At 41.9% G+C, this 13,019-nt stretch overlaps 1 protein-coding gene across 12 annotated transcripts in view; it reads left to right on the top strand.

The window, feature by feature from the left end:
* The window catches only part of EPHA6 (EPH receptor A6), a 521,188-nt gene that overhangs the window by 399,503 nt on the left and 108,666 nt on the right, over positions 1–13,019 (top strand). For all 12 annotated transcript variants that reach the window (XM_068692642.1, XM_068692557.1, XM_068692578.1 and 9 more), the window contains one exon: positions 4,530–4,715. In XM_068692642.1, the coding sequence (XP_068548743.1) occupies positions 4,530–4,715 (186 nt within the window). The remainder of the gene's footprint in view (positions 1–4,529; positions 4,716–13,019) is intronic.

The following is a 13,019-nucleotide window of genomic DNA, read 5'->3' as shown; positions in this document are numbered from 1 at the left end:
TCTAAAGCCACCTGGACATTGTTCTGGGCAACCTGCTCTAGGTGTCTCTGTTTGAGGAGGGGTATTGAACTGGGGTTTAAACTTCATGGATTCCTTTCAACCTCAACCATTCTGTGATTCTGTGACTCTGTATCCTTCCAAACATTCAGGTTTCATTATTTTGTTTTATGGTAGAATTTTGAAAATCTATATTAACTACTGCTTTTTCAGTGGCCCTAGTCGGGCAAACGGTTTTAAGCAGAGCCTTCTATGAGATAAGGGGAATACATGTAAATCATATAGGAAATTCTCTTGCCAACGCCCCCATTTTGTCAAAAGATTCCCAGAGCATTAGTCTTGTGACATGTATGTTTACACACATTACATATCTTTAGGGAAGCTCACACTTTTATAAAGCTCACATTTATTTTCAAAATAAGATAAAAATAAATGAAATGGATGTAGGAATAGAAGGTATTTTGAGCAAGTTTGCTGATGACACCAAACTTGGAGGAGTTGTGGACTCGGATGAGGGTGGAAAGGCCTTGCAGAGGGATCTGGATAGGTTGGAGAGCTGGGCGATCACCAACCGCATGAAGTTCAATAAGAGCAAGTGCCGGGTCCTGCACCTGGGACGGGGAAACCCTGGCTGCACGTACAGACTGGGCGATGAGACACTGGAGAGCAGCCTAGAAGAGAGGGATCTGGGGGTCGTGGTAGACAACAAGTTGAATATGAGCCGGCAGTGTGCCCTGGCAGCCAGGAGGGCCAACCGTGTCCTGGGGTGCATCAAGCACGGCATCGCTAGTAGGTCGAGGGAGGTGATTGTCCCGCTCTACTCTGCGCTGGTGCGGCCTCACCTCGAGTACTGTGTGCAGTTCTGGGCACCACAGTATAAAAAGAACATGAAACTGTTGGAGAGTGTCCAGAGGAGGGCTACGAAGATGGTGAAAGGCCTGGAGGGGAAGACGTACGAGGAACGGCTGAGGGCACTGGGCCTGTTCAGCCTGGAGAAGAGGAGGCTGAGGGGAGACCTCATCGCAGTCTACAACTTCCTCGTAAGGGGGTGTCGAGAGGCAGGAGACCTTTTCTCCATTAACACCAGCGACAGGACCCGCGGGAACGGGGTTAAGCTGAGGCAGGGGAAGTTTAGGCTTGACATCAGGAGGGGGTTCTTCACAGAGAGAGTGGTTGCACACTGGAACAGGCTCCCCAGGGAAGTGGTCACTGCACCGAGCCTGACTGAATTTAAGAAGAGATTGGACTGTGCGCTTCGTCACATGGTCTGAACTTTTGGGTAGACCTGTGCGGTGTCAAGAGTTGGACTTGATGATCCTTAAGGGTCCCTTCCAACTCAGGATATTCTATGATTCTATGATTCTATGAAATAAGGTATTTTGATGGAAAGATGACCTGGAAAACTTGGCTTTCGTTAGCTGTTTAAGAATAGGCTAATTTATTCAGAGTTATGTTCCACATCTGTTAACTGCACTCTTGCACTTGATGATGTCTCTGTTTTGAAGTGAAAGGCCAGCTATCAAATTGTGTTGGTTTTTTTTTAATCCCTCCAGTCTTCTTGTATCTTATTGACTACATGGTTTTATATTATAGAGGAAGTGACATAGCCTAATAAAATACAGACTGTCTGACAACAAACATTCTAATCCTATAATATCAGTGATTTCTAATTTTCTGAAGTAAAGTTCTGTCTTTCAGTCTATCTCTTCTGTATTCAGCTTATATTTAGTCACGCACTGTATTTTCTTTCATTCTATAGTTAAACTTCAGGGAAAACTAGTTCATACAGCACTCCGCGGAGGGTATAAAAATTATTTTCTCCAGATAAATATAAATCTGTTTATGACCTTCTTTTTTTGTTGTTTTTCAGTGTTTCTGATTCCAAAATGGCTAGGGTAGCAAATTTGATTTAGTTATGGAAATACCTTGCACTGACAAGTGCTTTGACATATTTTTGTAAACATTGTTTTTGATTTACTGAATTACAACCCATTGAAAACTGACCTGCAGGCATCCAAGGCATGTTTGGTATAGGTTTTAAATAACAGAATCACAGAATCACAGAATTTCTAGGTTGGAAGAGACCTCAAGATCATCGAGTCCAACCTCTGACCTAACGCTAACAGTCCCCACTAAACCATATCCCTAAGCTCTACATCTAAACGTCTCTTAAAGACTTCCAGGGATGGTGACTCCACCACTTCCCTGGGCAGCCTGTTCCAGTGCCTAACAACCCTTTCAGTAAAGAAGTTCTTCCTAACATCCAGCCTAAAACTCCCCTGGCGCAACTTAAGCCCATTCCCCCTCGTCCTGTCACCAGGCACGTGGGAGAACAGGCCAACCCCCACCTCACTACAGTCTCCTTTAAGGTATCTGTGGAGAGCAATAAGGTCGCCCCTGAGCTTCCTCTTCTCCAGGCTGAACAAGCCCAGCTCCCTCAGCCGCTCCTCGTAGGACTTGTTCTCCAGGCCCCTCATCAGCTTCGTCGCCCTTCTCTGGACCCGCTCAAGCACCTCGATGTCCTTCTTGTAGCGAGGGGCCCAAAACTGAACACAGTACTCGAGGTGCGGCCTCACCAGAGCCGAGTACAGGGGGACGATCACCTCCCTAGCCCTGCTGGTCACAGTGTTTCTGATACAAGCCAGGATGCCGTTGGCCTTCTTGGCCACCTGAGCACACTGCTGGCTCATATTCAGCCGACTGTCCACCATCACTCCCAGGTCCTTCTCTGCCAGGCAGCTCTCCAACCACTCATCTCCCAGCCTGTAGCTCTGCTTGGGGTTATTGCGCCCCAGGTGCAGGACCCGGCACTTGGCCTTGTTGAACTTCATGCAGTTGACCTCAGCCCATCGGTGCAGCCTATCCAGATCCTCCTGCAGAGCCTTCCTACCCTCAAGCAGATCGACACACGCACCTAGCTTGGTATCATCTGCAAACTTACTGAGGGTGCACTCAATGCCCTCGTCCAGATCATCGATGAAGATATTCAAGAGGACCGGCCCCAGTACCGAGCCCTGGGGGACGCCACTAGTGACCGGCCTCCAACTGGACTTGACTCCATTTACCATGACTCTTTGGGCCCGGCTATCCAGCCAGTTTCTAACCCAACGAAGCGTGCGCCAGTCCAAGCCTAGGGCAGCCAGTTTCTTGAGGAGAATGCTGTGGGAGACGGTGTCAAAAGCCTTGCTGAAGTCAAGGTAGACCACATCCACAGCCTTTCCGACATCCACCAAGCTCGTCACTTTGTCATAGAAGGAGATCAGGTTTGTCAAGCAGGATCTGCCTTCCATAAACCCATGCTGACTGGGCCTGATTGCCCGCTTGCCCTGCAAGTGCCTCATGATGACTCTCAAGAGGTTCTGCTCCATGAGCTTCCCTGGTACTGAGGTCAAACTGACAGGCCTGTAGTTACCCGGGTCTGCCCTCCGGCCCTTCTTGTAGATGGGCGTCACATTTGCTAGCCGCCAGTCAACAGGGACCTCCCAGGATAGCCAGGACTGCTGATAAATGATGGATAGGGGCTTGGCCAGCTCCTCTGCCAGTTCTCTCAGTACCCTTGGGTGGATCCCATCCGGCCCCATCGATTTGTGCACATCCAAGTGCCGTAGCAAGTCACCAACCAGTTCTTCGCGGATAGTAAGGGCCACATCCTGCTCCCAAACTTTTGAGTGGCTCCAAGATCAAAAAAAAAGTTGTGGTTTCAATGCAAACTCAATTAGTAAATGTCCAAAGTGAATGTGAGATGTGCGTTCTTCAAAGACCTTTTTGTACATTGAACACCAGTTATAGCAAGCTTTAAGATTCTTCTTGTTACACAACCCAGTCCTGATTTGCTGAAACAATTGGCCTTTGGCTGTCCAAACTGTGGAAGAGGTAGTTAGTTTCATGTAGGTACATCAGTCACTTAAATAAACCATGTGCAAGTGCTTTTCAGAAACATAATAGTGTTAAGTACATTTTTAAATGCCTTCTCCAAGTGCAGGGTAGTTATACATTCTTCTACCCTAATGGCATTACTATTCATGTAGGTCTTGATGCGACATGCCTTATAAATAGTTATAGATAGGTATTTTGTCATCATTAGAAGTAAAATCTAAGCTTCTTTACATTACTTCCTCATAGCATGCTCACTTATACCACAAACGTATTGATATCAAAGTTCAATCTCAAAGTGTCAGTAAAACAAGGTAAACTACACCATGGATGGCAGATGCTTTGGCTGCTGCAGTCCCCATGATCTCAGGGTAGTGGCACAAATGAAAGGTGCAGCTCAGGAATTTGAATATCCTATCTGTTACTTCTCACTGACAGGGATACTGTCTTTTTTTATGGGCTGTATGAGTTTCTTGAATATTTTTGTGTTCTGGTTTCACTGACCACTACAAACAACACTCAGCTATTAAAAATGACAACTTTTAAGGTAGGTATTGGAGGTTATTTTGAAAAATTAGTTGTTTAGGTTCAGCAGTACAAACTATACCATAGTTCTTCAGCCATTGTAAATGATCTTATGAATATTTTTTATATTTAAGGTGAATTTGGAGAAGTATGCAGTGGACGGCTGAAGACACCAGGAAAAAGAGAGATACCTGTTGCAATTAAAACTCTGAAAGGTGGCTATATGGACAGACAGAGAAGAGATTTCCTGAGAGAAGCTAGTATAATGGGACAATTTGATCACCCAAATATAATTCGCCTTGAAGGAGTTGTTACAAAAAGTAAGTTACTATTATGAGTTTTTTATTCGTTTTCCCATTCTGTGTCTTTTAGTGTTGATATTAAGCATTGCTTCTGCATTTGATATGGATTACAGTCCTGAGAAATGATCCAAATCATAAGGTGATGGCAAATACTGCAGAGATACAGATCACATTGGGAAATGTATAGCCTGTCTGTTTTCAATTAGAAATGTGTTGGCTTTTTGTTTCTTGCTTTTTACTAAAAATCCTCCTCATTCATATTAAACCTTTACAGGTTCCTACGAAATAGCACTGCAGATTTTGCTTAGGGGCAAGTGGAATTCAGCAGAGGAAACCATAAATGTAACTGAGTTGACAGTAAGGTCAATTCACCTTGTAGAGTTTGTAAGGTAGCAGCTATATTTTTCTTTTTCACAAGTACTCACTCTACTCAGTTAATTTTGCTGGTTTTGGTGCCAGAAGAGATCAAATTCCTATTTTAAAGAAATAAAAATGTAAATTATTTTAAACTTATTATACAATTGCAAATGATTTTCTAAAATTCCGGAATAATCTATGATAATGTTTTACTCTTTATATGTATTTGCAGCTGCTGAGAGGCTAACAATCTTGTCTCTGAAGTCTAGCATTTTTATCTGGGCTTTGAATCTTTCTGAAATGCTAAAATATATATTTATCATTTAAGTATTATTTAGAAGTCTTATTATCAGGCATGTAATTGTTTAATGGCATCTTTTTGCTGCACTGAATTACAAAACTCACAAGACATACTCTTCTCATAATCGTTGCCTCAGCCAAGCTATGTTGTTTGCAGATTTGCAGTGCTTTCATATATTTCTCTTCTAAAGTGGTTGTAGAACTTGTGACAAGATAAACTGTTGTGTGTATAAATCAATGATGCCCTCTTACCTTCACAGTAGATACAATAAATATGAATATTTCTTGTTTTCACCTTGTTACAATATCAAAAGCTATGTTTGGAAAACACAGCATACTAGAACAGGGAGAAAATTATATCTCCTGAACTCATGTCATTGGAATGGAATTTCAGTAGATTTACAGGATGACCTTGTGCAAATCTGTCTCTCTCTGGTTCTAAATTAAGATGAAGAGGATCAATTTGTTCTTCTTCACACAGTATTGCGAAAAATAAATTCATTACTATTTAGGAATGTTTGGTTACTAGACTAACAAAATCCATTATGTTGCAGACTTCTGGAAAGATATGGCTTAATCTCCATTTCTGTACTGTCAGTAGCTGCTCTGCCAACAACAACAACAACAACAACAACAACAACAACAAAAAAAAAAAAAAGCACAAGCCAATGCTGGCTGAGCAGCACTGGATATCTTTGTAAAGATATGTAAATACGTAGGTACTTACCTGAGTTTAGCTCCTTGATTCATAATGAGCAGTAGAGCAGCAATTCAAATTTCACCAGTCTTCACCAGTTTCAGAATCTGCCTGGTGGATCTAGTATTGTATGTCTCATCTCTTAACAAGGCTAAGGGCCTTAATTTATGAACATTGTTTAAATCCAATTAGTTGGAGCACACAGACTACAGAATAATGTACTTGGCAATGGCATGATTGTTTAATCTTTGCCACACTTATAAATTTTGTTTCTGTAATGTCTCATCATCAGTCTAGAGTGAAATGAAAATTGCATTAAGGAAACAGAAACAAACAGATAAATCAGTGCTCTAACAGTAGAGTATTTGTTCCTGTTCTACAGGAAGAGTGGTTATAGACAACCTTAAGTCAAGAAATTATCATTAGCAGCTGTGCTTTTCTCTCAGGGGCCTACACACTTCATTAGTGGCTTTAGAATGCTTGCTTAGAGGGCAAGAATAGCAGATGCAACTGTTATAGTCACACTGTCCTATAAAACTATGCACACCTCTCAGATATAAAAGAAAAATTTGAAAGCAAATATTTTTGAGGTCAGGCAGGTTTAAAACATGACAATTACACAACAATAATTATATAGTGAAAAGAATACATGGATTATGAACGAATTTTATCCAAAGGCCTGGAAAGTGCAGGTTATATAAAATACAAAGTGCAAAGTTGTACAGTACTGCTCTGCTGCAGAGAAGAAGCTAGGAAGCAATGGATAGATAACATGCACTCTGCTATGCCAGTTTTTTGCCATGCTTTTGCCAGTTTGTCTTTAGGTTGTTACCTTTTATGCTTTCCCATCTGTGGTTATTAGAGAATAGCATGGGTTCAGCTGGGAGCAGAACGGTTACCTTGTATTTCCCTAAATGCAGAATCTAAGATTGCACAAGGGAAAGAAATTTCCTATGACTAAAAGGTGTGCTATAAAAGTCAGACAGAACCTTGGCCTAGCCAAATTATTTATGTAATGATAGCATGATTAAAAGGTGTTCTGCATTAAAATTTAGATTAATAATAGCAGAAACTATTTATGTGATGTGCATTTCAGTTCTACTAACCTATAAAGGCACATCGGATGCAGTAAGCTTGATTAATAGAAGTATAATGCTGTTTTTAGCACATGCTTTCCACTTTATAACCATTAGTCATTAACTTCTAGCAGTTGCTAATATATATTGCATCAGTTTGTAAGCAGTACCTTCCATTACAATGTCATTGACTATTGAACAAAAAAGGAAAAGGATTTGATTGTAATAAACAGAAGTGCTCTACCAGATCGATAGCTATTGACTGGGGCAATAACAAATTTGCCTGTTCATTGCAAACAAGAGCCTTTATCTGGTGCTACCAGCTCAGCAGATGTTAACTTTTAAATTATACTGTTTCCAAAATTGCTATGGAATATGTACTGTAGAGAGTGAAAAATGCTAAACTAAGCCTGCTCAAAAGTCAGTCTTCAACAGAGTTTTAATCCTCTGTTCCAATTGCTTCATTTCTCATTTTTGCTAACTGCAGTCCCTAATCGCAGTTAACAGTAGGCAGAATTGTTGCTGTAGCAAATACTCTGTGCTAATAGAGAGTTCGTTTCAAGGGCAATTTGCCAGGCCAAGGCAAATACACTGTAGCACAGAATCTGGACCCAGTAGTTCACTCATTTTGCTAACCAGAAGTCACAAAGGAAATTTTATTCCTGTTTGTTTTGTTTTAGCAGCACCACTCCTTTCATGGTTTGTCAGAAAAGACTGCAGATTTGCCTAGCAAATTGATGAGAGTTGCTTAGCACACTACAAAACCATACATGTTTCCCTTCCGACTCATACCAGCACAGTGATAATTTCGGGAGCTCTTCATTGGTGTCTGAGGACATGCTCAAGCAAGCTGCGTGTCATTGTCCAAACACTTAGTGTCATTGTCCAAACACTTAGTGTCATTGTCCACTACACTTTGATAAACAGGTATAAGAAAAATAAAACTTTCTTCTTCACAGCAAGCATATGTAACCAATGCTGAGATCTGGGCTACAGAGAAATAAGATGCATCTTCCATACCTACACCGTGCTGAAGTCTGTTTTAGGCTTCCCATGTGAAGTCTGCAAAGTAAATAAAAGCTGTGTTTACAGCAAACACCTGCCAACATGACTGTATCTACAAGACACACCAAGAAAATGATCTCTGACTATTTTAACTGTGCTGGGAGAAATCATTGTTGTGGTACAGTTGCACCAACCAAACAGGAATCTGTAGTTAATTTACTTTGACTGTATCTTACACAATAGTTTAAAGCATAGCCTTGTCAGTATGGTATAATACTGTGTCAGAACAAAGTATCAATGCACGCAAGTGCTTTTTTATCGCCATAGTCTTAGTTTGTTCCCCTCCCTCTCAGACTTTATCCCAAATAACTCTCAATTGTTAAAATTAATTTCTAAATAAGTGCTTTGGTTTCCAAACTTTTCATACTGGAGGACTCACACATGTCACCATGACGAGAGGAATCTTTTTAAGGCTCAGTCTTCTTGCAAAATAGGTTACCTTTCAGGATTTGTATTGAAATACATAATTAACATCGATAGTACTAAGTTATTTTTACACATACACATGCATGTGGGTATTTCAGACAATGCATGCAAACTACCATGCATTTCAGCAAGGCTTTTGACACCGTCTCCCACAGCATTCTCCTCAAGAAACTGGCTGCTCTTGACTTGGACTGGCGCACGCTTCGTTGGGTTGGAAACTGGCTGGATAGCCGGGCCCAAAGAGCCGTGGTAAATGGAGTCAAGTCCAGTTGGAGGCCGGTCACTAGTGGCGTCCCCCAGGGCTCGGTGCTGGGGCCAGTCCTCTTGAATATCTTCATCAATGATCTGGACGAGGGCATTGAGTGCACCCTCAGTAAGTTTGCAGATGACACCAAGCTAGGTGCGTGTGTCGATCTGCTTGAGGGTAGGAAGGCTCTGCAGGAGGATCTGGATAGGCTGCACCGATGGGCTGAGGTCAACTGCATGAAGTTCAACAAGGCCAAGTGCCGGGTCCTGCACCTGGGGCGCAATAACCCCAAGCAGAGCTACAGGCTGGGAGATGAGTGGTTGGAGAGCTGCCAGGCAGAGAAGGACCTGGGAGTGATGGCTGATAGTCGGCTGAATATGAGCCAGCAGTGTGCTCAGGTGGCCAAGAAGGCCAACGGCATCCTGGCTTGTATCAGAAACAGTGTGACCAGCAGGGCTAGGGAGGTGATCGTCCCCCTGTACTTGGCTCTGGTGAGGCCGCACCTCGAGTACTGTGTTCAGTTTTGGGCCCCTCGCTACAAGAAGGACATCGAGGTGCTTGAGCGGGTCCAGAGAAGGGTGACGAAGCTGGTGAGGGGCCTGGAGAACAAGTCCTATGAGGAGCGGCTGAGGGAGCTGGGCTTGTTCAGCCTGGAGAAGAGGAGGCTCAGGGGCGACCTTATTGCTCTCCACAGATACCTTAAAGGAGACTGTAGTGAGGTGGGGGTTGGTCTATTCTCCCACGTGCCTGGTGACAGGACGAGGGGGAATGGGCTTAAGTTGCGCCAGGGGAGTTTTAGGCTGGATGTTAGGAAGAACTTCTTTACCGAAAGGGTTGTTAGACACTGGAACAGGCTGCCCAGGGAAGTGGTGGAGTCACCATCCCTGGAGGTCTTTAAAAGACGTTTAGATGTAGAGCTTAGGGATATGGTTTAGTGGGGACTGCTAGCATTAGGTCAGAGGTTGGACTCGATGATCTTGAGGTCTCTTCCAACCTAGAAATTCTGTGATTCTGTGATTTAATTTATTGAAGGTTGCTGCCAGGAATTAATACTGAATACTTGGTTCTCCTAAATGATACATACTAAAAATAAATTATCCCTTAAACCTCTGGAAAAATATTTTTTCTTATACTAATTACAATCTGAGGATTGCTTTACAGAAATTAAATGGTCATTATGGTTTTCTGAAGTTCAAATCAGTCACATTTCTGTGTTCTGCTTTTCTGTTTTGCAGCAAGCAAGCTATACATTATAACCGTCAACTCTGCTGTAACATCTTTCACAGGATGATAAGCAGTGAAGAAAAAGCATATTGTCAAACAGTCAAAGAGCTAACATCTTTTTAGCAGCAGCTTAATCTGACCATGATATGTTATCTAACACAAGTAAACTTCTGTAATTCTGCTTTTATATTTTATGTCTGAGAAACAGGATTTCACTTTCTTCAGGATCCTTTGCTTTCAGATGTCTGCATTCAGTCATGTAGGACCTGTCTTTCAAAGATATTTAGATGCTTTGATGTGAGATGCTGTTCTAGTAGAAAAATAGGTGACACAAGTCATTTCTGCCAATAGCCTTAAAAAGAAGAAATCTTGTAGATAAGAAATCACCAGGGTTTTTTTGCTTGCTTGTTTGTTTGTTTTGTTTTTTAAGGAAAAACGTGATCATTAATTTGCATGATTAACATCACGATTAAATGCAAATGATTGCATTTCCATGTATCTTCTGGATAAAGTATTCAATGTCTTCCTCTACCATAAAACTAGAGAAGAGTGTGGTGCATTAAGTTAAAAGGCAAGACAGATACAGTATGTAGGTGATATGTGTAGGGTTGGGGCTTTTTTTACAACTGTAACCGTACGATTTCATGAGTAACAGGGATACATTGTGCTGACAGGTTTGCTGTAGAAACATGGCTGATCCATTGCCTGTGTACCAAAACCATATGAGCAATGATGAGAAAAATTATAAAATGTGTATGTTTTCACAGTCAACAGATAAGGGAGCGAGGGGTTTAAAGAGTGTATAAAAAGCAATCAATAATCCAGATTCACAAGTTGTCTTTAGTTGATTGATTTCTGTACTTTATTTCTTACTCTGTATAGAGGTATTAACACACTAGCAAAGTCCGATGAAAGCAGAAGCATTATTTAGTAAACTTCAACCTAATTGTTAAGTATTACAATACTCTCAGAATTCAGGCAGGGTTACTGTGTCCTTATAAAATGCAAATTAAATAAATGCTTAATTTCTGCATTATTCTTCAATGTTAAATCATCCTCTCGTAATTCACAGAGTGTACAGGATAAGGCTTTGAAGGACACTGAGCGGTCATCTTCTCTGTCTTCCTGCCCAAAGGCAGAATCAATTATATTTAAACTAGTCTTGATAGATGGTTGCCCATTCTGTTCTCAGAAACCTCATCTGGTGAAGCATCCACAGCCTCCCTTGCCAATCTGTTGAGTGTTTAACTATCCTCATACTTGGCCTTCCCAGTGCTAAATTGAATTTTTTTTTTACTGCACCTTAAGGCCATTAACTCTTTTCCTACTTGTGGTGGAACAGTTTGAGCCTTTCCTCCTTGCAGCAGTTTTTTACATTTGTAGACTATTTTAATGTCTTTACTGTCTTCAGTAAATCAGCCAGGTTCTGTCAAATCTTTCTGCATGGTATATGTTTGCTAGACCTTTGGTCATTCTTAATGCTTTCTTCTGGACTCCTTCCAGTCAGTTCATATCTTTTTTAAAGCATTATTTTCAAAAGTGGGTACTGTGGATGCTGAGCCTTACTTTCCTCTAGCAGGAAGGAAAGAATTATTTTAAATGTAAACGGTGTTACTCATGTTTAAGTACATGTGGTTTTCAGTAGCAACCATTGTTGGGATTTATTTTGATTTATTATTACCCATAGATCTTCCTCTGTGAAGGAGCTGGCCGTCTAGTCTTTCCTTCAGGATGTATTTTTGTGGTTAATTACTGCTGTCTCCATTGAACCGCTTTGTCTTCACAGAGTTTTGTTTCCTGTTTTCTCAGACCTTTTGCCTAGTATGCCAAGTTGTTTTACTTTATGAGCCAAATCTCCAAGAGCTTCTTCCACTTTGGTGGTCTTTCTCAGGTTTAAAAACATGCTCTTGGTTCCATCACGATAGTTGTTCTGGCAAAAACAGAATAATAACAAAAGCCCTGGACCATACTATTTGAATTTTTCCAGATTGACAGTGAGCCACTGAGGACAGCTTCCCAGCTGCTACTATCCCAGCTGTACAACAGTTTCATTAAAAAAGGAAACTGTAATGCCCTGTGCCTACAGCGACCAGTCTGGGACATGCATACATGATATTACTGAAGCTCTTCTGTCTTTGAGACCTATTTGTCACAGGCAGAAATTAGGCTGCTGTATTCTTTGTTCTTAATAAAAGCATGCAAGTTGTTAGTTACTACATCGTCATCTCCTAAATATTTACAAATGTTTCAATTATTTTTTTCAAGTTCTTAGAAGTTAGTTTAAGTCCTTCATATCTTTTTAAAGCATTGCTTTGTAGTAAACTTCATGAGGCATCCCTTGATCAAGTAAAATTGAGACTGATATAAGTCTTGAAACTTGCAACTCCTATAGCTGTCTTTTTCATACTCAGTAAGTACACTGATGACACAAAGCTGGGAGGAGTGGCTGACATGCCAGGAGGCTGTGTTGCCATTCAGCGAGCCCTGGACTGGCTGGAGAGATGGGCAGGAAGAAACCAAATGAGATTTAATAAGAGCAAGTGTAGAGTCCTGCACCTGGGAAGTAACAACGCAAAGTATCAGTACAGGCTGGGAGGCAACCTGCTGGAGAGGAGCTCTGAGGAGAAGGACCTGGAGGTCCTGGTGGACGACAGGTTGACCATGAGCCAGCACTGTGCCCTTGTGGCCAAGAGGGCTAATGGGATCCTGGTGTGTGGCCAGCAGGTTAAGGGAGGTGATCCTCCCCCTCTACTCTGCCCTGGTCAGGCCTCACCTGGAGTACTGTGTCCAGTTCTGGGCTCCCTGGTACAAGAAAGACAGGGATCTCCTGGAAAGGAGGGCCACAAAGATGATACGGGGCCTGGAGCATCTTCCCTGGAGCATCTGAACTAGGTCTGTTCAGCCTGGAGAAGAGAAGACTGAGAGGGGAT

Source organism: Anas acuta, chromosome 1 (assembly GCF_963932015.1).
Source record: "Anas acuta chromosome 1, bAnaAcu1.1, whole genome shotgun sequence".
Lineage (NCBI taxonomy): Eukaryota > Metazoa > Chordata > Aves > Anseriformes > Anatidae > Anas > Anas acuta.
Note: the sequence above shows the minus strand (reverse complement) of the source record. Positions and strands in the feature narration are given on the sequence as shown.